General features: G+C 40.9%; 1 protein-coding gene across 1 annotated transcript in view; it reads right to left on the bottom strand.

Moving 5' to 3' along the window:
• Positions 1-589: 589 nt before the first annotated feature.
• ZNF804A (zinc finger protein 804A) overlaps positions 590-25,846 on the bottom strand; it is a 272,088-nt gene continuing 246,831 nt past the window's right edge. The window contains exons 3-4 of the mRNA XM_077883063.1: positions 6,421-6,551; positions 590-4,246 (exon numbers count right to left, since the gene is read on the bottom strand). Coding sequence (XP_077739189.1) covers positions 1,003-4,246; positions 6,421-6,551 — 3,375 coding nt within the window. The 3' untranslated portion in view covers positions 590-1,002. The remainder of the gene's footprint in view (positions 4,247-6,420; positions 6,552-25,846) is intronic.

Consider the following 25,846-nt stretch of genomic DNA (forward strand, 5'->3'; position numbering starts at 1 on the left):
CTCAGGTAAGAGCATAGCCAGATACAGACTGTGCGTATGCCGTTCTGCCCAAGGCGTGATATACGGAGAGTGATTTATTATTCATCAAACCCACTCCTGAACCCCCGTGCCCGTATTATTAGATACATATATTTCCTGCATCAAAAATAAGCATAACACATTTGAGAATTTTAACATACAAAAATGTACAAATTTATATTGGCTGTTTGCTATTTCGGGTCTACTGGAGCTGTCGTACAGTTCCTGAAAGAATGCTACGTACTTTGCATATTTTTGAGTTATTCTCCCCCCCCTCACCCCACCCCACCCCACCAACATCACTTTAACAGAATTTCCATGGTTTACTGTCTGGAGGGCCGATGGTTTGGGAACTAGAGCAAGCTCTGGGTGTAAGCAGCAGGGAACCAGCGGAGCGGACCTGTTGTACTTATTTATCCCCAAGGATGGTGTCAGAGTCTCGGTATGCAGAGGCCTCCAAAGGTTGAGCCACTGAGGCTCCGAGATGCCAGGGGACAGAAGGAACAACGAAACTCCAAAACCCAGGGTCACCGTACGTTCCCAAGACAGCGAAAACGAACTAAAACAAAGGTTTGGTTTACTTAAATACTTAACAAAAAATTTATTGCAAGAGATATATTTCACTGAATGTACAGTTTCAAGGAACATGGTACAAAACGTAGTGGTGCCATCAGCTTGGTCTAATAAACATGAAAGAGGTGCCAATACACAAAGGTCAGAAACAAACCGAAAAGAACCCCCAGGAGCATACCCGACACCATAGGTCCCAGCGCCATCGATAGGTTTTATGTACATCAGACCGACTCGTAAGACACCACCTGCACGTGCAGGCGGGTCGTGCCCATCCGCGGGCTCTGCAGGGCCTCGGTGAACAGGTGCGCATCCCGCGCGGGGCCGTCAGGGGCCGGCCGGCCCGGGCGCAGCTGCGGAGCAGAGGGCACCTGCGCCAGGTGGGCCCCGGCTGCACCTGGGCGTGCGCAGCGGCTAGAAGAGCGGCTGCAGCGGGATGACGGCCGCGTGCGGGGGCAGCAGGGAGGGGAAGAGCGCGCGGGGCAGGGCCGGGCAGGCCAGCGGGGCGGGCAGCGCCGAGGCCGGGAGCACGGGCAGGGGCGGCGCGGCCAGCGGCGGGAGGCCCAGGGCGACGAGCGGCAGGGGCGGCCTGGCGAGGCCCGGGCCGGGCGGGGGCGGCAGCGCCTTGAAGGGCGCGGCGTGCAGGGGGCCCAGCGCGGGGGGCGGCCCGGCCGGCGCCAGCTTCACCTTGGCCGCCAGCAGCCCGGGCGCCAGGTGCGGGCCCAGCTCGCAGGGCAGGCGGCGCAGCTTCCGCAGCGGCTCCACCGGCACCAGCAGCGCCGCCTCCGGCCACGCCAGGGGCGCCAGGACCGGCTCGGCGGCCGCCACCGGGGGCCCGTCCTGCGCGCCCAGGATGCCCGCGGGGAGCCGGCCCGGGGGACGCTGTCTGCAGCCGCCGCCGCCGCCGCCGCCGGACGCCTGGAGGGGGCTGCGCTCGCCCGGGGCGCTCCGCCCCGCCCCCCTGCCGCGGCGTCCCACCGGCGCCAGGCCCAGCGCGGCTTCCGAGGGGGCGCCGGCGGCGTAGACCGCGGCGAGCTCGGGGGAGGCGAGCGCGGGTCCCGCGGGGGCGGCCCCCGTCGGCACCTGCTCGGGGCACCCCCTGGCCTCGGGAGGCAGCGGGCCGCCGGGGGGCGAAGCGGGCCGGGCCTCTGCTGCACCTGCTGTACCCGCTGCAACCGGTGCACCTGCTGCACCTGCTATACTCGCTGCACCCGCTATACTCGCTGCACCTGCTGCATGCGCTGCACCCGCTATACCCGATGTACCTGCTGCACCCGCTGCACCCGCTGCACCTGATGCACGCACTGCACCTGCTATACTGGCTGCACCCGCTGCACGCGCTGTACCTGCTGCACTTGCTGTACCCGCTGCACCTGCTATACACGCTGCACCTGCTGCACGCACTGCCCCCGCTGCACCCGCTGCCCCCGCGCGCTCTGCCCTCCGCGCAGCTCCCGCACCGCCCTGTGGCTTAGTTTCCCCGTTTGAGGCTTCGCTTACGGCCTCATCCCGGGGGCCTAAGGGGGAATCGCCTCTGCTGGGAGACCCCCCTTCCTCCCGCAGGTCGGGAGCCTCCGACCCCACGTGGAACCTGCTGCCTCTTTTCCTCCGGCGCTTCCTCTTGGGTTTCCGGGGGCCCGAGGCGCGGGGCGCTCTCAGCATCTCCTCGGGCGAGCGACTGGGTCGTCGACTTAAACTTTCGTCCGAGGAGTAAGAGGAGGAGTGTGGCCTGCGCTTTCGGTGGGGCCGCTCGGGCTCGCTGAGGAGGGAGTGGTAGCCCCTCTTGACAGCCTGGCTGTGGGGGCCGGGGGGCGCCTGGCCCCTGGGGAGCGGGTCACAGGTGGGCGGCCCGGGCCTCCAGCCGCAGGGCGCCCCGCAGGTGGCTGGGCTGCGCCTCCCCGCGCGCGCCCCGGGACTGGATGCCACGTCCAAGGCCACCGCGTCCCTTGCGCACTGATGCCTGGAGCTGCGGGCCTCCCTGCTGGGGCATCCGGCGCCCGCGGCTCGACCCACGCCCTCCTTGTCGCTGAAGCTCGGGGACCAGGGCTTGGGCCTTTTCCCAGGTAACTGATGGGAGTCCGAGGGCTGCCCTGCAGCCACCTGCCGCTGTCCCCAACTGGTTTCCGGCGGATTTTTCCCAGTGGGGTCAGTGTAAGTACTTCCCGAGTCCACCTTGAAGTGAATTTCTGGTTCTTTGGTTTTCTCCCCACGGTGACGCTGGCACAACTTTTTCCTCTTCTTCTTCCTTCTGCTTTTACGGAACCAGTGTTCGTGGGTACCCTTCGACCTTGTGGTGGTGTATTTCTCGTCCAGAGTGTCCTGTTCCACCTGGTTCCTGGTGAGCTTGTATTTTTTTGTTTTTCTGATCCTACAGGAAACACTTCTCTTCCTCTGACCCGGAGTCTCATTTTTCCCAGATCTGCAGGTATTGGAGGGAGTGTCATCGACCAAAAGAGGAGCGACTCGGGAGCACTCATGTCCGGCCCCTCCGACGTCACCATCAGGGAGTCCTGCATGTCCTGCCGGAGACACGCTCTTGCTTTCGGAAACCGGTCTCTTGCAAATGTCTTCTGCCTTCTGCTGGAAAGGAGGGTCAGTTGAGGGCAGCTTATTTTTATCTAGGTTGCTGTTTAATTTGGTGGCCTTGAAGTCAAAACAGAGAGGATTGCAGCTGTAGGACACGGGTGGCTGAGTGGCTGTGTAACTCAGCATCTCTGATGGCCACTGAAGGACTGTGGACCCGTCCTTGTTGAGTACGGGTACGAACGGCTCACACGGTCTCTTCCCTAAATCTGATTTTTTATGTAAGGTTATGTTTTCCTCTTCAGAATTTGAAGGGGTCGACATCATCTCAGGACCATAATCTTTATTCGCACCTTCAACTACAGACGCCCCCCTGTCCTTACCATTTTCCTCTGTGGTAGCCTGCAAGGACGCACCATCACTCGCTAAGTCAAGGCCTGTGGACTTCCTTCCTGACACCCCGGAACCGTTATCGCTCATAGGCACGTCTTCATTAATAACAGCATCTTCCAGGGGTATTTGATCTGCCAATGGGACTGAGTTTTGGCAATTATCTACATCAGAAGATAAAGGGCGTGGAAACTGGCAAAGTGAAGGTAATAAAAATGTATCTTTCTCACTAGAAACTTCTTTCATCTCTTGAGTTTGAGCACTTTCTTTGTCCGCACACGTTCCTTCTGGTGGATGGAAAGAGTGAGCTTTCTCCTCAGAACTCAAAAGCACATCTGTTGGTGAAGATAGTTGAAGATGACAGGCACCAGGGACAAATCTACTTTTTCTGCTAAATCCTTTTTCCACAGAGGCATCATCATTGTATTCAGAGAAGGCTGCAGCTGAGGACTCCAGCTTTACGGACGCTTTCTTCGGAAATGCGAAAGAAAAGCCAATTTTGTGTCTGTGAATTCCTTGGGCTTGATCCCCACGTTGGTTATTTTTTGCTGTATGATTATTCGCGCTTTCTGGATCTGCAGCGACGGTGGTAACATCTTTAGTAGTCTCTTCACTATGAATCAGAGTGTATTTGAAATCTTCCTGGTTATTAACCGGATCCACGACAACTCTTTGGGAAATCTCACTACAATTTTCTTTCACAGTAACAGTTGTTGACTTGAACATGGGGCCACTTCCAGGAGCGCTACAAAAAGAAAAGTGTATATTAGACAGAACACCTCTGAGGAAAAACATCCACACATTTATATGGGAGAAATGTCATTATAGGATTTCTTTTTCAAATTTTAAGACCTTCATGAGAGAATTACTTTCATATAGTTCAGTTCCCTCCCATAGCACTGCGATGACAGCATTTAGTTACTGCTTATTGTTTGGGATAACTTGGGGACACCCATTTTGAGGTTGACCTTTGTAGCTGTTAGCAGCAGGTCAAGGACATTCCTGTGCTCTCCTGAGTTCTTACTGACCAAGATTCTTTAGCCTCAGGGCCTCTTCAGGTATCTTGGAGGATCTGTAGAATCGTTAAAATAAAATTATTTAAATTTACAAAGACTTAACATCATTAAGACCGTATGGAGACTATGAAGAAAGCTAAAACAAAACAAAACAAAACAAAAAAAACAGAAAAGCTGAGAATTCAGGTCAACATTTCCATTCAACCAGTGAACACTGGTTATTAACTGGATCCTCGACAACTCTTTGGGAAATCTCATTACGATTTTCTTTCACGGTAACAGTCGTTGACTTGAACACGGGGCCAAGTAGAAGGCTACGGTGCAAAACTAAGTAAGAGATAACAGTAACTTTAGAATTTTAAATAATATCGTAATATACAGTAGGTATAGGACAAAAGGCTATTTACTTAAGATGTAATTTCTATTTATTTGGCATTGCAGTACACGTTACATAGTGGGTTCTCAATCAAAAGAGCTACACTGGGTGGCATATAAAGAAGGAGCCACCTACATAGCATCTTTGCCCGAACAGAATCATGCTGTGCAGAATTTTCCAGCCTATTAAGTTTAGTTTCTTAGAAGTTATAAATTAAAAAAAAAAGAAGTTATAAATGGCCCCTAATTTTTTCAGTTGACTGTTTTCTTTATCTAATCTCTACCACGATGGGCTGTCTCATGGCTATATTTGACATTAAGAAACAATGCCGGTTCTTATTTTGCACATCTTTAGAGGCCCCCAAATTAATGGGAAAAGTGTGTGTGTGTGTGTGTGTGTGTGTGTGTGTGTGTGTGCTGTGAAATATGAACTGTTACTGAGGAAAGTAATTTAGATGAGAAGTTTTGCTTCTTTTTGCTTCTTGTGTGTATCTTTCTATTAACGCTAGTTCTCTCAATATATTAAAATGTACATTTGCAAATGCTACTTATAGGACGTTAAATTGCATAGGCCCTATGATTCTCTATAACATTACCTTGTACCTCGTATAATTTTTACTACAAAGAGGAAAAAGATCTGGTTGGTACGACTGAATAGCAGTTATGTTTGTTTTTAACGGTGCCCTAGAGGATTCACAATACATTTAAATTTTATTTTGATTTTTCTAAACTTGCCATCCCAAAGAATGTTATTATGGCAATATATTCCCTAACACTACATTCAGTTTAAAACAGACCTCCTATAAAATAGTTTCATTTTAAACAATAATAAGAGAGCCCTATTTATTTGGGGGAAGGGGGGGAGAGCACTCTAAAAAGTTGTCTTCTTTTTATGACTGCTTCCTGGCCTGAATTGTAAATTCTGAATTATAACAGTATAACTGTTTACTGTTAGAAGCAGGTCAAAATGTAAGAGCTTTGAACTTCTAACAGTTGTGACTGTTCATTGACAGTGAAATTAATATTGACTAGCCTCTGAAGTTCATAGGGCCTTCCTAACCTCTATTTTTTTAATAAAAGATACTTTCAGATAAAAGTTCTCCAAATTTTAAAATTTTTAAAATATTTCCTCTTAAAACCCCTTTTATAACAAAGGTCATGATAGGGTGCTTTGTTCTTTTCTTCAACAGAATATTTTGAATTTCCGCTAAGAAACAGAGTGGCTTTTAACTAAGTGTAAATAGAAGAGTAATGTGAAATTAATTTTTCTTTGAAAAGTAAAACTAAAGGAATATTGGCTGTTTATTGAAATGTACATTAAGCAAGTGTTTCCATAAAATTCAAATTCAAATTCCTGTCTACAGCCCACAGAAAGCCATGAAAATGTTAGCCTCTTATCCTGGGTACAGAAAGAAATAAATAGAATTGTGTCCTTTATTTCTTTGTGTGTGTGTGTGTGTTTTTTTTTTTTCTTTTTTTTTTTTTGGTCATTATGTTTTAAGAAAACAAGATTTCATTGCACACTCACCACACAGTTTCCTTTCTTAGCTCGGCCAGCTTGTGCAGGCGTTGGAGTGCCTTTTCCTGTTTTCTTTCATCTTTCCTGGATTTAGATGCTACATTTCGAGCAAATTCCCTTTGTTTCAGTTCTTTGAGCCTCTATTAAGAAATATGGAAATGATTAATAGCATTTGGCTCTATGGCAATGTTAAAGTTACTGTTGTTATTGTTGGTATTTTCCAGTACATTATCTTTGACCTCATGTGAGGAAAATACATTTGTGACAATTCGCTTCTAGAAAAAATATTTTTTGTACCTTTGGCTTGTGAAAATGCCAGTGCATATTATTACATTACATTAAGGATGTACCTAAGCCTTAGATAAATTGGAATTGACAACTTTCATCTCTGTTTACTGCCTTTTCTGCCAAGGTCCTGTGCCTAATTCACATGGAAGTGTTAGAGTTTTCAAACAAATTTAATTCGCTTGTATATTTCAGTTATATATAATAAATTTCATCATTTTTGATGTGCTGTATATTAGATTGGTACTGGGCCCTTTCATATTTTCTAAGAAGAGTAAATGTTTTATGTTAATCCATAAAGCAAGTAACCTCTACTAACGTGATTTAGAACAATCCCTCCCCTCAAATATCAGGCACATTTCCCAAATAATTCAATATCTGGGAAGAAAAGTGATAGTGCTCTTTAGAAATTTGTTTTATATTTGGCATATTTTTCATCTGTATTAAAGGAGCTCATTTTTGGGGTTGAATAAGTTTTGGCCAGAAAAAGAGGATGTCAACTTGAATAGATAAATAGCCATGTATGTGGCATGATTTAAGAGACACCAAAGTGGTCCCATGCCCCAAATCTTTTCACTATAGTCTTCCACCGAGAAAGTTTATACTTATTAAAAACAATTAAAGTCCTATTTTTTCTCATGAAGGCTCATGGTGTGACGCCTTTGTGATATGTCAGTCTTTAAATACGACTCTAAGAGCATAAAGCATACACTAATCACTTTTTTATGAGGTGACTGAATAAAGTATTTTTTAAAAGATTTTATTTATTTATTCATAAGAGACACAGAGAGAGAAAGAGAGGCAGAGACACAGGCAGAGGGAGAAGCAGGCTCCATGCAGGGAGCCCGATGGGGGACTCGATCCTGGGTCCCCAGGGTCATGCCCTGGGCTGAAGGCAGGCGCTATACTGCTGAGCCACCCAGGGATCCCTGAACAAAGTCTTAATGAATGACTTCTACACATACACTGACGAATGTCAGGGGCTTAGAACAGTGCCTGGTATATAAAATACCTGCTCAATAAATATTTGTTGATTTATATGTGAATCACTTAAATCCTCCAAATTAAGAAATTTCTCACCTCAAAAAAAGTTAGTCATAATGATGAAATAATGTTAGACTCCTGATGACCCTGAAGTACACCTACTTAATTTCACCTACTTGGGACCATAGCTTAAGCTTCAAATAATCTCTAATATTTTAACTGATGGGACTTATATAAGGTGTGTATCTATACATATATATACAAGGTTATTCCGGAATAAAGAATAATTATTAAAATAATATAGACTATTGATCATTTATAAGATCTAGAATTAGAGTATAGTAGGGCAAGAATATTTAGCTCTAAATTTTAGATATTCATAATCTTGGTCATCTCTATTTCCCATAACTTTGAAGTCATACCAAGACTTACTCAACTGACAATTACTGAGGTTATGCATTCACTCTGTTGAATGGCTGGGATTATAAAGAAAAGATTAAGGCCAGTGTCTGTGTGTCTGTCACTGGGTAAATGTATGTGAGCATATACATATATGCATTTTGCAGAAATAAGAAGAGAACACACACAGGAAGAGATAACAGCAATTATTGATTGAAGTATTTTTATCATGCAACATAAGGACAGAAAAGGAGAGCCCCCAAAAATCCCAAGAAGGCTATCTGGGAAAAATGACATCTGATTTGGATCTTCAAAGATATAAAAAAAGCATGAAGAAGAAGGGTTGGATGTTAGAGGTGAGAAAATATTTTAGGAAAATCTTGTGTAAATGTAGAAATAGGAGCATGCATATTCTAAAAAAAATGCAAGTAGAGAGATAAGTATGGTTAAAGCAGATTGAATGTGCGGAAGTGATGAGAACTGGTGAATTACAGGGTCTAAGCAAACCAAACCTGTCTGTCACTTTAGGAGAGTTTAAACAATGCAGCGCTACAATGGGATTTTCATTTTATCAAGAACCATTTGGCATCAGTATGCATGAAATCTTGCCATGGAACAAGGTGAAAGACAGAGGATGCCTAAGTGGGATATTACGATGGTCTAAGCAGGAAACACTAAGAGCCTTTCTAAGACAGTAGCAGTAGGGAGAAAAAGCAGACTTGGTGACTTATTTGATGTGCACAATCGAGTGGCCTCAGGTTTACTGAGATATACTACCTGCCATTGTAAGACAGAGGCGCGTTCAATCAAGAGAGGGTTTGGGTGCTAAGAAGAAGATGCTAACAGAGAATGTGAAAGGAAACAGAAGCCAGATTCTCTGAAATAAATATTTAAAAGAACCAGAGTGCCAAATGAAATAAGGCCAAAAACAAAACAAAACAAAACAAAACAAAACAAAACAAAACAGAAAAAAAAGAGAGAGAGAGAGAGAGAAAGAAAAGAGTTTAAATACCAACATAAGAATTAATGTTCAAAGTTTTTTTAAACTCTTATTTATAAATATTGATATCTTAACAAATTGAAATAATGTATTTCCTACAAGATCTGCTAGGAGACTACAGATGACAAATAAGAAAGTTAGACTCAATTTTAATAAAATCTTTAGGATACACATGAATTTATATATATATATATATATATATATATATATATATATATATATATATATATATAAATGATAGTAGTATATATGTGTGTGTTGTATAATAGTAGGGTTAAAAGTATATTGTTTCTAATAAAAAGCAAAGATTTCCTAAAGCAGGTATATGAAATGCCAAGAATTTTCCTATTTACTATTTCAAATTAACCATTAGGATTTGAATTAACCTGTTCTCATTGAGCTCGTAGTTAAAGATCAAGGAGCCCATCAGTTATCAGATGCCAGCACTGTTGCGCTTTCTGAGAAGTGAGTAATCGACATGGCTAGAGTCAGCTGTTGATGCGTATTTAGAGAACTGTGGATATTTAGGACATAAATGTTGCTTTCGTCCCACTGAGCTTGTCAGAAGCACCAAGCTACGTTCACGTGTCCCTGTCGATGCCAGTCTCCCTCTATGGACACATCATTCTCTTATCTCAGTGACACACTACGTGATATCAAGGTAAATGAGCTTGCCCAACAGTGATGGTCGGATTTAGCTGCGACGAAGATAGGCCTGCCCAAATACTTTGGCTGGTCTTAGACTAGAATTTATCAGCCTTGGCTTGACATCCTTTCTTGTATTTTTCCACAGCATAAATAAACTCCTGCATCATATTTTATATGTAGTAGAGTAATTTGGAAAGGTCAATAATAGAAACCAAGTAGATGCTTTTGAGAATGCCAAATGGAAGGAAAATGTAAGTTCAAGTTCCACACAAACAAATATACTGGATAATACCTGTGAGACTTACAGAAATATCAACGCTCTTTCGAAAATCTTCCAAACAATTTATTGACAGTCACTCAAAAGAAATTCTTAGTGATAAATGTCAGGACAGAAATGACAGTCGGCAAGAATAGAAAACTAGAAGGATGTTAGGGCGCCTGGGGGACTCAGTTAAGCGTTTGCCTTGGACTCAGGTCTTGATCCCAGGGTCCTGGGATGGAGCCCCTCATCGGGCTCCCTGATCCACGGGGAGCCTTCAGCTCCCTCTGTCTCTGACTCCCTCCCTCTCTCTGTCTTGCATGAATGAATAAATAAAATATTTTAAAAAGAAAAAAAGAAAAGAAGAAGAACATTAAAAAGAATTTGTGGGAAGATATGGTCTAGCTCCAGGATCACAAAACGAATTACAATGTACACACGCATAGAAATCCAATGTGTGTTTTTCGAAATATAGAAACAGAGAATGGAAAAACAAAAAGAATCAATGATTTCAGAGGGTCCACTCTATGTTTCCATGGATTTTACTTCTATTAGGACCAAAGTGTCACAAGCGCAACCCGGTCATGGATCCTCAGATACGGTCTCAGGAAAGTCATGGAATTGGATGGTTGGGAAAGTTAGGATGATCTTGGCCTCAGGGGAGTGATGGTGTTTTCAGAGACTGGCAAAGGTTTAAGCAACGTGACAAAGACTGATGGAGAAAGAGAAGGAGGGAGAGAGGAAACCACTTTGACAGTTCATCATTCCGTGCTTAGCATTTAGGTAAATCGCCCCATTTTAACAATTGCGAACCAGACCCTCGTGAATATTCTCATATTTTGTACGCTTCTCTACAGGTTCCGGCAAACAGAATTACCGGAGTAAAAGATACACATTGGCACTTTCTGAGGTCTCCCCAAGTGCTGTTCCTAACTTTAGAGCAGTTTTGTACCCCTCCCAGCAGGATGTGAGAGTATATCCAATATTGGGAAGCATCACTCTTAACTTGTTTAATTGATTGGGAATACATGATATATCCTTAATGTTTGGCCTTTAATTCTTTCCTTTACTGGGAGAGCTGGCGTATTTCGGTATACATATTAGCCACCCACATTTCGTCTAGAATCGATACCGTTCCTTAGAATGTATTAAGCGAAATTGCATATGTTACCTCGTTTGGTTCTGAAAATAAACACAGGAGCCAGCACGGTGAGCGTTATGATCCGTATTCAGAGAAGACACAGCTGAAGCTGAGCAGACTTTAGAGCCTGGCCCAGAATCACATGGTGGAAGCAGGACTGGAAGCGGGATTTCCTAGAATGTTTCCCGTGATTTATCTCCTCTATTTGCTCTGCTATATCGTTTTCAAGCTGTGCTTTTAGGTTGGGCTGACTTGGCTGAGATGCACATGCCCATTTATCTCTCAGCAAGTATTAATTGAGGGTACATTATGTGACAGCTGTTGTTCTAAAGCACGGTCGATACATCTGTGACACAGGAGGGGGAAAAGAAAAGCCTCTTGGTGTCTTGAAATGTTCATCACAGTCGAGAAAGAAAGACATCAAGACACATAAGCAAGTCAGTCAGGTATTTTAGGAGATCGGGGGGAAGAAACAAAGTCAACCTGAGAGTGCACGTGGCCGGGGGAGGCCTGCTAAGTTCAAATGCAGTGACCGGGGAAGGTTTCCTACTAGGTGACTCTTCGGTTTCTGCTTAACAATGACCACGAACTCAATAGCTTAAAACAGGACATATTTATTACCTCACCGTGTCTGTAGGTCTGCAGGCCTACACTTTGCGTGATTAACAGGTTGGTTGGCCAGGCTGCATCCTCCTCTGTGCATCCTCCTCTGAAGGTTGGTCTTGGAAAAAAATCATCTCCCAAGTTCCTGGAAGTTGTTAGTAGAATCCATTTCCTTGTGGTGGTAGGACTTCCGACTCCCCGACGGCCAGGGCCACTCTCAGCCACCGGAGGCCCCAGCAGTCTCTTGCCCCGCAGCCCATTCCCAAGCCAGCTTACAACCTGGCAGTTGCTTCACCTTCAGCAAGGAGGTGCCTCCGTGCTGCTAAGACTGAGCCTCATCTAACACGGTCTATACAGCGCAACCCGATTAATGGGGTGACGTCCCATCGCCTTTTTCAAGTATTTTATCAGTTAGAAACAAATCACAGTTCTCTATCCGCATTCACAGAAAGACTCACTGGGGGGTCGACTTGGGGGTGTGCCTCTCACAGAAGGTGTGTCTTCTCGTTGAGGTGATATTTGAGTAAAGAACCGCAGAACCGTCAGAGTGGAAGTCGCAGCGAAGCGCAGGTTACTTCGTTTCGGTTATTGCTCTCTGCTGCATGGGAGTGCTGATGTTCCTGAGCTGCAAGTTTACAAAGGGCTGGGAAAAGACTTGTCTGAACTACACCACCGGGCAAGTGACAGATGACAGAGGAGGAGGAAACTCAGGCCTACTTTCCAGATGGTTCCGCACTATACGCAGGCACCACCCAAGAGTGGACCTTGCAGCACTCCGGCCCATCCGTGGGACATCCTCGAAAGATAGCGATAGAAGGAAGTCCTTCCCATGGACAGCATTTGGAGCGGTGAACCTTGATCATTTTGCTTGGGAGGAGAGGTGGCCAGAAGAGATCCACTGATTCCTGGGCTATGGCCCATGGGCGGGATGGCTGGTTAGAAACTTGGAAGGAACATAATTGGAAAAGTAGTGACCAGGAGGTCTGGGGAAGAGGTAAGTGGCTAGATCCCTCTGAATGGACTAAGAACTTGAAGATACTTGTGTCCCGTGTGAATGCTCCACAAAGGGTCCCCTCAGCAGAAGAGGATGTTTATAGTTATGTAGATAAGAGAACCTGTTTTGTGGATGCCAGCTAGCCTCTCTCCTCAGCCAGCCCTGTCACTGCCCAACGAGCTCCTGAACAAAGTGGCCATGGTGGCAGGGATGGTGGTTACACCTGGGCTCAGCAACATGGACTTGCCTGGCTCTAGCCCCTGCTGAGAGCACGATCTGCCCGCAACAGAAATCAGTGCTGAGCCAAAACAAAAGAACAAAGAAAACAAAACAGAATCATACTCATAAAGACAGAGCACGAACTGGTTGTGACCATGGGGGACGTGGATGAGATACGGGGTAAAACAGGTAAAGAAGATTAAAGGGTACAGACTCCTAGTTATAAAATAAATTACGTCGCCAGTAAGTACAGCATAGGGAACATTGTGGACAATATTGTAATGGCTTTGTCTGGTGACAGACTTAGCACGGTGATCATTTTATGATGTCAGGTCATTATGTTGTACACCTAAAACTAATGTAATGTTGTACACCAACTTTACTTCAATTACAATTTAAAAAAATAAATAAATAAAAAGTTGATACAAAACAAATACACACACAAAAAACCAGTGAGCCCTGAATATGGCACCATTCCCAGGGGTGATCCACCTTGGTGGCAGGCTGATTAAATTAGGACAGCTTCCTTCATGAAAACGACAGTGTTTTGTTCTTCCTAGAACACATTTGTACTCTGGAGACGCATCTGTCATTCCTCCATGCGATGCTTCTTCCGAAACTATAGTCCATGGACTTAAGAAATGCCTTGTTTACCATCATGGTGTTCCACTCAGCCTTGTTTTTGATCAAGGAACTCACTTCACAGCAAATAAAGTGGGGCGGTGGGCCCATGTGCATGGACTTCACTGGTCTTCTTGTGTTCTCCACCATCCCGAAGCAGCTGGTTTGACAGAATGGTGGAATGGCCCTTGGAAGACTCAGTCACAGCTCGGAGTTGGTGACAATATCTTGCAGGGCTGGAGCAACCATTATGGAGGAGGCTATGTATGCTCCAAATCTGTGTCCAGCAAATGGTACTATTTCTCTCCTAACTAGATTGAAAGGTGGTAGAAATAGGGTTGGCACCCCTCAGGATTACCCCTAGTGATCTACTAGCAAATTTTTGGCTTTCTGTACCCACAACCTTACATGCGGCTGGCCTAGAAGTCATAGTTCCAATTGCTGGCGGGAATTGGAACAAATCCATCAGGAGACACATCAAGGATTCCACTGAGCTGGAAGTAAAATCTACTACGTCACCACTTTGGACTCTTCACGACGCTGAATCCACAGGCAGCGAAGGTAGTTCGTGTGTTGGGTGAGATGATATATCCTGATCATCAAGAGGAAAAGGCGGTGCCACTCCACAAGGAAGGGATGGGGAATTATGTCTGGAATGCAGGAGATCCCTTTTGACGTCTCCTGGAATCCCCAGGTCCTGTGATTACAGTCAACGGAGAGCTACAACAACCCAACAGCAGGCACAGTTATTATTAGGCCACATATGCATGTGGAATGAAAGCTGGAGTCACTCCACAAGGGAAAGAACCACAACCAGCTGAGGTTCTTGCCGAGGGCAAAGGGAATAGGTGGTGGAAGAAGGCAGTTTTAAAGACCAACAACAACCATGTGATTAGACACAGAAATGAGGACTATAGCTGTCATGGGCATTTCTTCCACATTTTATTATGGATATGAATATATATCGTGGATATGGATGTTTATGAATACATATAACCTTTATTTTTTTCCTCCTTTATCCTCTTATTATATAACCTAAGATGTATCAAATTTACATTCTAGTATTTAAATATTAATGTTACATCAGGGTATTACAGTTCTAGGGTATCAGAGAGAAGAGTGAACACCACCCGACCACTTTGCATCCTCTTCTCAAGAGTGAGCGTGTTTTGGGTTGTACGCAGGAGAGCTGGATCACGTTAGGCAGCATGTGACCTGTCATTACCTTTATGTGGAGATTCACTGTAGTTGAAAGTGATGCATGCAGGTGAGAAGTTGACAAGGAGTGGACCCGTGATAGTTGAGCGTATGTCAATCTGGCTAGCCATCATTTTTGGTCAATATTTGGTCAAAGCCGAGGATTTGGCCGAATGTCTTAATGTCACTATGAAAAAAACTTTTCGAATCAGCTTACCATGTAAATCGGATGAGTAATCAGATTACTCACTAAATCCTAGCAAGCAGATTACTTTCCACAATTCATTCAATCAGTTGAAGGCCTTAAGAGGGAAGACTGAAGTCCCTGGTGATGAAGGATACCTCCAGCCAGCCTTTGGACTTGAGGCTGTAACATCAACTCTCTCCTGGTTTTCTGGGCTAGTGGGCTTCCCTGACAATTTTGGGCTTGTCAGCTGTGTGAGCAAATTCTTTAAAATCTCTCCTTGTCATCCGTCTATCATCTATCTCTCCCTCCACATATATGAGTGCATACATAGGTCTGTTTCTCTGGAGAACTCTGAGTCATACAGTTTTTCACCAGAGAATGGGGAGCCTCTCTGTGATACTTCATTTTATCAATTGCAGTTTGCCTTCATTTTATCAATTATATCTTTCTACTTCATTATTTTTTTTTTAAGATTTTATTTATTTCTGAGAGACACCCACAGAGAGAGACAGAGACACAGGCAGAGGGAGAAGCAGGGACTCCCTGTGGGACTCGAGGCCAGGACCCTAGAATCACCACCTGAAGCGAAGGCAGACGCTCAATCGCTGAGCCACCCAGGTTGCCCCTTCTTCTACTTCATTATTAACAGAATTCCAATTTGGGAGCTAAGAAAAGGACTCAACCAAAATAGTAAAAAATTCCAACCTCCTTTGGAAATAAGAGTAGCAAGATGATGCAACCCTCAGCAACTGAATTGTAGGCAAATGTCTTTGAGGAGGAGGTCCCCGAAAAAACATTTTTAAAAGGGAAGTCTTGTTAGAAGAAAAATTCCCTTTCTGTTTTTTTGTTTTGTTTTGTTTTGTTTTTGTAACCATGTCATTTGCTCCCTAGCCATGTGTAATTGTGACACTTAGATGCGCAGGGCAGCAGCCATCTTTCAGTTGTGAGGCTGTCAGCTTGGCAGAGAAGGTCTAAGATGCTAAAGATAACAGAACAAAAAATAAATAAGATTCCTATTCCCTAAAAGCATCATTGAATTACTGCATCATCCTTGGACCAATTAGTTATGTAGTTTTGGAGAAAAAACAAACAAACAAACAAACAAACAAACAACTTATTTGAGTTTCCTCTTACCTGCAGTTGAATATAATCTTAATTTATATATAATTTAATTTATATAACATGCTAGTAGATGTGTGACTGGATAATTCACTTCATATTCTTAGACCTTTTTCTCTACAGATGAAGATGCTGATAATATCTAAACTTCTTTCCATTTTTTACATTCTAAGATCAATGTTCTCAATGCCATCATCTTTGCGGGATTTGGATGATAGTAAATAATTTATATATTTAGAAGGATACTAAGAACTACCTTGTTAGGTGGTTTCCCTTCTACAAGTAAATCCATGACTGCTTTGAATTGCTCCAATACTTGTGTTCCTAGTTTTGTATTTCTTAGTAAGTTAATACATCACCCACTATCACTATTTCCGCAAGCTTAAAATTTCTTTTGAATTCCCGAGAATTGTTTCTACCAAGAACTATTTTCAATGGCTTTTGAAAAACTAAGTATGATTGCAATCTTACATAGAAGTGACACCCTCAAAGAATTACAACTCAATCACCATCTCTATTTCCTGAATCAGTTTAGCTCTCTTGGAAGACACTATGCAGTGGGTCCTATTAGAATATTAGCAAATAAATTTCTTCAGAGAAGGTTAAGACATTCAAGTGAATGGTATCACACCTCATTGTGTCATTTCCTTCTAGTCATTATTTAATCAATGGCATTATGCTGAGTGAACCTGTGGAAGATTCTTTTTAAAATTTCTTTTCCCATTACTATCATGAATGTGTATCATTTGGACATTTCTCATGGCAGCTTTAAAAGCATCTAATCTCTTAATGGCATATCAGATCTGAACAATATCTTTCCCCAAGGCCTCTCATTCTTTAGATTCCATTAACTCAAGTTTCTCTTTGTGGACAAAAATTCATTCTAGTTCTAATATAAAAGTCTTTGTAATCTGTATGTGTTCTGTCTAAAACTGATTTTCCAACCATTCAGTTCATTTTCTTAAGTGCTGGATCAGAAGTGTCTCGTGCATTGTAAGTGCTCATGAATGCTTGTCAAATTGAATTGGCACAGGATGGCAGTGATTAATTTCCTCGTACAATAGGAAGCTTTGAGAATTTACTAACAAAAATCTCAATAACATCTCTGGTAGTACAAGGAAAGCAATGGAAACTCCCGTATAAGAAATATTGACACTTATATTTAAAAATAAACAACTTGAGGGATCTGAAATTGAAAAATAATTAAAAAATATGATTTGATTTTAAAAGGAAATACATACAGCTCTTACCAATAAGAACTGTAGAATGTTATGAATATTGTTGTATTATACTATTTTTTAAGTAGAATGCTAATAATTTTTAATATAATCAAATGTATCTGCATCTGTAGAGTACAAGTGCCAGAAAATATGCAAAATGTTGATATTTCTCTTTGTAGCATAAAATCAGAAAAATTGTACTTTCATTTTCCATGATATAGTATTTTTCCATTTTTTTTCTTACTAGGGTGTTTTACTTTTATTTTGAGGAGAGATTTTTAAACTTAAATTTGAAATACTAAAATTAGATATATTTTAAAACTGAAACAAAAATTACCATTATGTGGATCCTCTCATCATATACTCATATCTATGGTCTAATAAATAACTAAATTGGTCCAAATATTTCTAAGCTCTCTCAACATGAACCAGTAATTCAATATAACCCAATAAAAAGGATATAATTAAACTGGTGAATTTTTATGTAACTGATTTTTAAGAACATGAAATATTTGTGGATTAATATTTTTATCATCTCTTTGGTATAAATATAGGGAAAAATAATATATATATAGGACAATAAATAGTCAAAACCCATGGGAAATACAATAAGATATAGATAGACCTTTTACTCTTTTTGTCTGTCTCAAAGATATTTATATATTTAATTGCCAATGACTTATCATTTCACATATAATGAAAAAATTATGAGTGAAGGGTCAGCAAACATTTTCTATGTCCTCCATAGAGGACAATTTACTTTGAAGTAACTTTATAGTTATGTTTCTTAGGCATGTAATAAAGCTTGAATATCATTTGTGTTATTAGGCAGTATTGCTTATGATTGAAAAAAACTTTTTTTTTTTTAAGATTTATTTATTTATTCACGAGAGACAAAGAGAGGTGGAGACACAGACGGAGGGATAAGAAGGCTCCTTGCAGGGGGCCTGATGTGGGACTCGAATCCCGGACCTGGGGTCACGTCCTGAGCCCAAGGCAGATGCTCAACCGCTGAGCCACCCAGGCGTCCCTGAAAATAACTTCTGTCTGACAAATTGTGTTTGGGCTTAGAAGAACATGAAGGATTTATAAACACTTGGTGAAAAGTCATCAGGTGACTTCCCTGAATTAAAACTTGATTCGTTTTCTCCCCTGCCAGGACCACAGAAGTTATACCTATGGAGGCTTTTGCAAAGGAGAATAGTTCCTATCTGTGAGCTATAGCTCATATATCTACCCAATTGACCTCAGCAACTAATTGCAACGGAATGCCAAAGGACAGAGCTCCAGAACTGCTGTGGGAATGTGAAGATCCCAGCTGGAGAAAAAACACCTGATGTGATAGGTTGGCCTGTATTTTTTTAAGTGAAAATGTGGAGTATCTCCAGGAAGCTGGATTTTTGTATTTAGTTGAGCACTTTATTATTCCAAATAAAATTGGAATTGGATATATACCAAGAAATTGCCCAAACTCTACAATTTCTATAGTGTTATCTGTTTTTTGTTTTTCTTTATTCCATTTCTCTTTATTCCATTTGAGCATATTAACTTGCCAACTCATCAGAAATCCGTTCCTTCTACTGCAGTGAAACAGCAGTAAATTTTGAACAGAATTGTACAGCAGTAGGGTCTCCCTTTTCTTTCTCTAATTATATACTAATGCACTTTATTTTAATTATTGTTTATTTCAAAATTCTAATGGGTTATCATATATGGTAAAATCGGTTTCGGATCTAGAATCTAGTGATTCATCACTTACATATAAACACCTGTGCTCATCACAAGTGCCCTCCTTCATACCCATCACCCATCTAGCCCACCCCCCCACCTCCCTCCATCGACCCTCAGTTTGTTCCTTATAGTTAAGAGTCTCTTATGGTTCACTTCCCCACCCCCACCTTTTCCTTTCCCCAGTGTTCATCTGTTTTGTTTCTTAAATTCCAAATATTATTCAGAGGTGCACATGCACCCCAACGTTTATAGCATCATTATCAACAACAGCCAAGCTATGGAAAGAGCTCAATGTCTATCAACTGATGAATGAATAAAGATGTGGTAAATATATACAACGGGATACTACTCAGCTATCAAAAAGAATGATGTTGATGGTGCTAGAGTGTATTTTGCTAAATGAAAAAAGTCAGAGAAATACAAATGCCATATGGTGATATCTCGTTAATATTGTTGCCTCTCCAAGGCACTTTATATTATGACTAATGTCAAGTCTATAGGAAGGCAATATTTACAATAGAAAAATTATGAGTTTGGAAGTATTTCAAGAGACTGAACAAGACCCCACCATTTGTTGTCTCTGTGATCCTTAGTGATTTCTTTTCCATTGGTAAAGTGGAAATGAAGACTCCTATGTAAAGCATATACACTTCCCACCACACAATAAATACCGATTTCTTTCTCTTCCTTATTCTAACCTTAAAGCTAATGCATGGTATACAGACTTCATATGAGACTCGGGTCACTGGCCCAAAGGCTACTTTATCTTATAAACTTAGATTAAAAACTCTTTTTCAGAAATATTAATCAAGTGACATACTGTATAAGAAACACATATCAGAAACATTTAGAGTTGAGTCAATTTAAATGTGTAAGTATGTTTTTATTAATATGACATTTCCTTCATGTAAGACACAGATAATTAGGTGCATGTCTATGGTTAGAAGACACTTTTGAATGTCCTTATATTTTAGAAAATCAATTATCATATTTTGTTGGTCTGAATTTTTCAATTTGATTCATATATTTGTTTTGCAGAAATGGTACCTACATGTATATTTTAAGAGATTAAAAATAAACTTATAAAAAGGGCATGTAATAAAGATTGTATTTTGCTCATTCTTATATAAATTGTTCAAAATAAATGCTCTCAGTAGATGATTATAAAGCAATTAATTTATCTTATCAAGTAGTTTTTTTAATGAAACCAATGGGATTGAGTCAATACTTAATCATTGCTGCTTTCTGTTGAAAATAGACTTGGCTCCTGATAGAACAGTACAGTTGTCCTCACAAGAGTTCTAAAAAGGCATATTAAAAAAAAAAAAAAGTTTTATAGCTTAATCACCTTAAGAGTTTGAGAAGCTTCCAAAGAGACTACTTTATTAAAATTTAAAATTATAGGATTTTAAGTAAGGAAAAATGGTGATATTTCACCTCCAAACACTGAAATTAGTTGTACTTTGGTCAAAGTAACAGAACAAAGGCAAGTTATGTTCTTTGCTTTTATTTTTATGACTCCATTGTTAATTGGATCTATTTTACTGGATGTCTATTTAAAAATAATTCATTAAAACTCAAATAACAGTGTGACAACTTGCGTTCTGTGTGAACTCAATTTTGTGTCACCAGGGAAAAATTATAAAGAGAGTATTGTACTAGGTAAACAAAATACATTCAATAAAGTAAATCTTCTACACTAAGTTTCTACTAAGTTTCATCTTTAGTATGTGGAAATGTTTAAATGCAGTGGTTTTAATGAGGAGTCGTCTTTCTAAAGTCTGCTAATCTTAATACCTATTAATATAGCTATCCTGTAGCTCTAACCATGGATACCTGTTTGTGGTAGATATAATAATGGTCCCCCTACCATTTTACCAGAATAAATTTATACCGCTAATACCCAGAATCTGCAAAATAGGTTACCTTGAATGGCAAAGAGACTTTGCAGAGGTGTTTAACTTAAGGACTTTGAAAGAGGGGTATTTTCCTTAATTATCCAGGTGGGCCAGGTATAATCACAAGCATTCATATAAATAAAATAAAAGAAGGAGCAGATTAGTCAGTCAGAGAAAAGGATGTGATAACAGACGCAGAGGTGATAAAGAGAGAGAAAGAGAGATTTGAATATGCTACCCTGTAGCTGGCTTGGAAAAATGGAGGAAGGGGGTTGTGACCCAAGGAATGAGTGTGGCCTCCTAATGCTGGACAAGGCGGGGGAAAGGTTTTTCCCCTTGCTCCTCCAGAAGGATCACAGTCTTGCCTACACCTTGCTTTTTAGGACTTCTGACAACCAGACTGTAAGACAAATTTGTGTTACTTAAACCACGACATTTGTAGTAATTTGCTGCAGCAACAATAGGAAACTAATACAGTACCTCAGATATAATTATTTTCTAGCACAAATTTACCAAAACAGAACAGTAGAATACATTTGGGGAAAAGATTAAGTCAAGCCACAAGATTGATCAGGAGTCTAGGATTCATTAAAAGTAATCTGTATGACTTTTATGAATCATAAAGAAATTTATGTCCTTATCTATGAAATCGGAGTTTTCAACTGGAAGCTCTAGGGAAAAAAGCTGCTTCCAAGTTCATTCTTACGGTTGGTAGAATTTGGTTCTTTGTGGTTGTAGGACTGAGATATCTGTTTCCTTGTTGGCTGTCAGCCAGAGCCCCCTCCTGGCTCCTGGAGGCTCCTGCATTCCTTGTCCTGCGGCATCTGCCATCGTCAGAGCCATCAACTGAGAATCTCTCACGTGTCAAATCCCCCTCATTTTTCAAATGTCTGAATTCTTAGGTCAGAGAAAACTGTTTTTAAAGGGCTTATGGGACTAGGTCAAGCCCAGTGAGATCATCTTAAAGTAAACTAATTTGAGATCTTAATTGCATCTGTAAATTCACTGCACAGTAGAACACAGATTAATGCCTAATTGGACAACTGGGAGAAGATGAGTGTACACAAGGGGCCAAGCATCAGGAGGGTCATATAGAACACTATCTACCACAAGAATAAAGCAAAAATGATATCAAAGAGCGAATGCATTACTCATAAGAATAGAAAGGCTTGGATATCGTGTTAGCATGTTTGGATTCTGTTCTATATTATACAACACTGGAGCATATAATAATCCCCCTACTTATTATTTATTTATTTATTTATTTTAAATATTTTTATTTTATTTATTCATGAGAGACACACAGAGAGAGGCAGAGACACAGGCAGAGGGAGAAGCAGGCTCCCTACAGAGATCCCGATGTGGGACTCGATCCTGGGACTCCAAGATCAAGACCTGGGCCAAAGGCAGGCACCCAACCGCTGAGCCACCCAGGTGTCTCTATATTTTTATTTTTAATACTAGCCCCGCAATTTCAAGTGAGTTAAAAAATGTAGGAATCAGCAATTATCTTCCTTCCCTTTCCTTCCAGTGATTGAATAAAATAGAACATAATTAAGAAAAATAAAAAAATAACAAAAATAACAGTTCTTTAAGCCAAGAAAAGGAGACAGAAGTGGACATAAGTAAATGTTTGGAGAAATCTGGGTTACAAAAAGGCAATGAGAAGTCGTGAATAGGAAATACAGGTAAGGAACACGGTATACCAGAGCACCGAGGTTAAGTGCCATGATCCCAGAGGGGGAAACCAGGGAATCTGCAAGAGGGATTGATAAATATAAAAATGATGAGTGGGTCTTAATGGGACTCTCAGATTAACTTTAAATTGGACTCTGAATAGCTAGACCAAGGGGTGTCTTCTAGCAAAATAAAGACTTCCTGCTTTAGCAATGAAACAGGGGCACATCTCTTCTAGGTTAGGTATTCACCATGAAATCACCCCTGGCGGAAACATGTCTCTAAACACATTATACCTATAAACACAAAGTCTAGAATCTGCATGACACATGAAGGAAGAGATACTTTGGAAACAAATTTATAAACTCCAGCTCCCTGTTTTTAATCATCCTAGCCCTGCTGGAGAAAAAAAAAATAACAAATCACTATAAAGAAATGAAGAGGAAACATCAGCAGCAATGCTGAATGATAGGGAAAAAATGCTAAGAATTTAAGTTTCTGAGGGAAAATTATGTGAATCCAGAATTCTATAATCAAGCAAATTTGGAGAGCAAAGAAAGTATTTTTCAACCTGCCAGAGCAAAAAAAAAAATTGTTATCTGATTATCATAAATAGGATTTTTTTGTCAGAAGAAACCATGGTAAAAGAAAAAAAGAAGGACATAGAAAGGACAACATGAAATGCAAGAATTGATGTCAGGTGGGTATTACCAAAAGGAATCTTGCAAGATTCCTTACAAGACGTTAAATGGAAGCCCTTTGAATCTTGAAGGCAAGGGCTTCTTTCAAGCAAGAGGATTTAATATAACAAAGGGTTAAAATCCCTTCTTTAGGTGTTCAGTCACCAACTTGGTTCTCTGAAAACCAGGACTTTACCATAATAACATGCATATTAATATTGGGCATAAAATGATACAATATAAAACAGCACATTGAAGACTCACCTATAGTTGTAGAGCAGAATTGAATAATATTTTTTTAACACTTTCAAAGTATCTAATCTAAAAAATTGTGAAGTTAGGGGAAAGTTAAAGTGTAGGAGGCATACTCAGTTCTTTATTATCAGTGGGTCAGCACATAATCTTTAATGTTGATGGATCAAGAAATAAAGTAGAAAACATTTAAAGTTAAAAAGGAGACTACTAGGTACCATATGGATAATAGTATACTTAATAAAAAAATCGGTGTATGGGGAAAATAAAGCAAAATACTAAATTTTTTACCTTTCATAATGGGATATCAGAAATCAGGTTAAAGTTAATAAAGCAATAAAAATGTACAATACATAACTTTAATAAGAAAAACTCTTAAAATGGTTAAATTTGGTTACCTTTTACATCTGAGAATGAGATGGGGAGAGAAAAGCAGGATTTTTACATATAATTCTGGGCCATTTTATAGATTATAAGTATTTGTATATATTTTATTAACAATTTTAAACCTGTTTTATTTATTTTTATTTTTATTTTTTTTAATTTTTTTTTTTATTTATTTATGATAGTCACAGAGAGAGAGAGAGAGAGAGAGAGAGAGAGGCAGAGACATAGGCAGAGGGAGAAGCAGGCTCCATGCACCGGGAGCCCGACGTGGGATTCGATCCCAGGTCTCCAGGATCGCGCCCTGGGCCAAAGGCAGGTGCCAAACCGCAGCGCCACCCAGGGATCCCTAAACCTGTTTTATATTTAAAAATAAGTCTAGTATTTGGGATCCCTGGGTGGCTCAGCGGTTTGGCACCTGCCTTTGGCCCAGGGCGTGATCCTGGGGTCCTGGGATTGAGTCCCGCATCGGGCTCCTTGCATGGGGCCTGCTTCTCTCTCTGCCTGTGTCTCTGCCTCTCTCTCCCTCTCTGTCTTTCATGAACAAATAAATAAAAATTAAAAAAAAAAAAGAACCAAAAAAAAGAAGTATTTAAATGGTCAGGAGCAAACATTTAAAATATAATAACAGTAACCTGGAAGATACTATATGGACAGAATTTTTTTTTTGGACAGAATTTAATTATCCCTTATAATACTTTCTTTATCACCTTTAAACATGAAATGGGTCTATTTTGAAACCTGCTAAAGATAGATGGAGTTCCACTTCTAAGTTTCAGAGAATACTAATGAACTAATACTACAAACAAGCTCTCCATCAATCATTGCTTAGAAATAGTGCTAAGACTAAGTCATGACTCGATTAAAATTATTAATGACGGATTAATAAGAAACCCAGGATTTGATTCTTTTAAATATTTTTTAGAGACGGTTATACATGATTAAAAGATTTTAACTCCTTCTAGGCTAATAAAGAAATTCCTCATTGACTCAGAGAAGTAGATTTCACCCCCTAGAAAATGTCATGCTGTCATCACGCTTGTGAATTTCAACACGTACTTACTTTCAAATGCCAAGCCACGGTCAAAAAAATTAATCAACTGCTTAGCCAGGACTTACACGTCTACATTATGTAATCGGACAATGACTGACAATATAGCACTGGATTCTAACAAACCTTTGTTCTAACTACCCATTCTACCATTTTTTAACTGTTCAATTCGTCTTCCTTGTTTGCAAGACGGAGACCATAATTATATCTACTTGATAACCTTGTGGTAAAAATTAAATGAACAGAAGTGTTCAAAACATTCAGTACCATTTCTGGCTTAGAGTAAGGGTGCTTAAATGTTACAAACTTTCATACATTATACCTAGTGACCCTAATGTTTATAAAGGGTGGGTTTCTAGTAATTTGTGTTTGACAGGCATTGTTTTCATATCTTGGCTCTTGTAAATAATGCTGCAGTAAACACGGGGGTATGGGTATCTCTTCAAAATACTAATAAAATTTCCTTAGGATAATACCTAGAAGAGGGACTGCTGGGTCATACAGTAGTTCTTTTTTTCTTTTTTTTTTTTTTTTAGGAATCTTTATACTGTTTGTTTATTTATTTATTTATTTATTTATTTATTTATTTAATTATTTATTCATGAGAGACACAGACAGAGGGAGAAGCAGGCTCCATGCAGGGAGCCCAATGAATAAATAAATAAGTAAATTATTTATTTATTTATTTATTTATTTATTTATTTATTTATTTATATTTTTATATTATTTATTCATGAGAGACACAGAGGGAGAAGCAGGCTCCATGCAAGGAGCCCGACGTGGGATGCAATCCCAGGTCTCCAGGATCATGTCCTGGGCCGAAGGCGGCGCTAAACCGCTGAGCCACCCAGGGATCCCCCTCTACATGGTTTTCCATAATGGCTGC

The sequence above is a fragment of the Canis aureus genome, chromosome 34 (assembly GCF_053574225.1).
Source record: "Canis aureus isolate CA01 chromosome 34, VMU_Caureus_v.1.0, whole genome shotgun sequence".
In the NCBI taxonomy this organism is placed as follows: domain Eukaryota; kingdom Metazoa; phylum Chordata; class Mammalia; order Carnivora; family Canidae; genus Canis; species Canis aureus.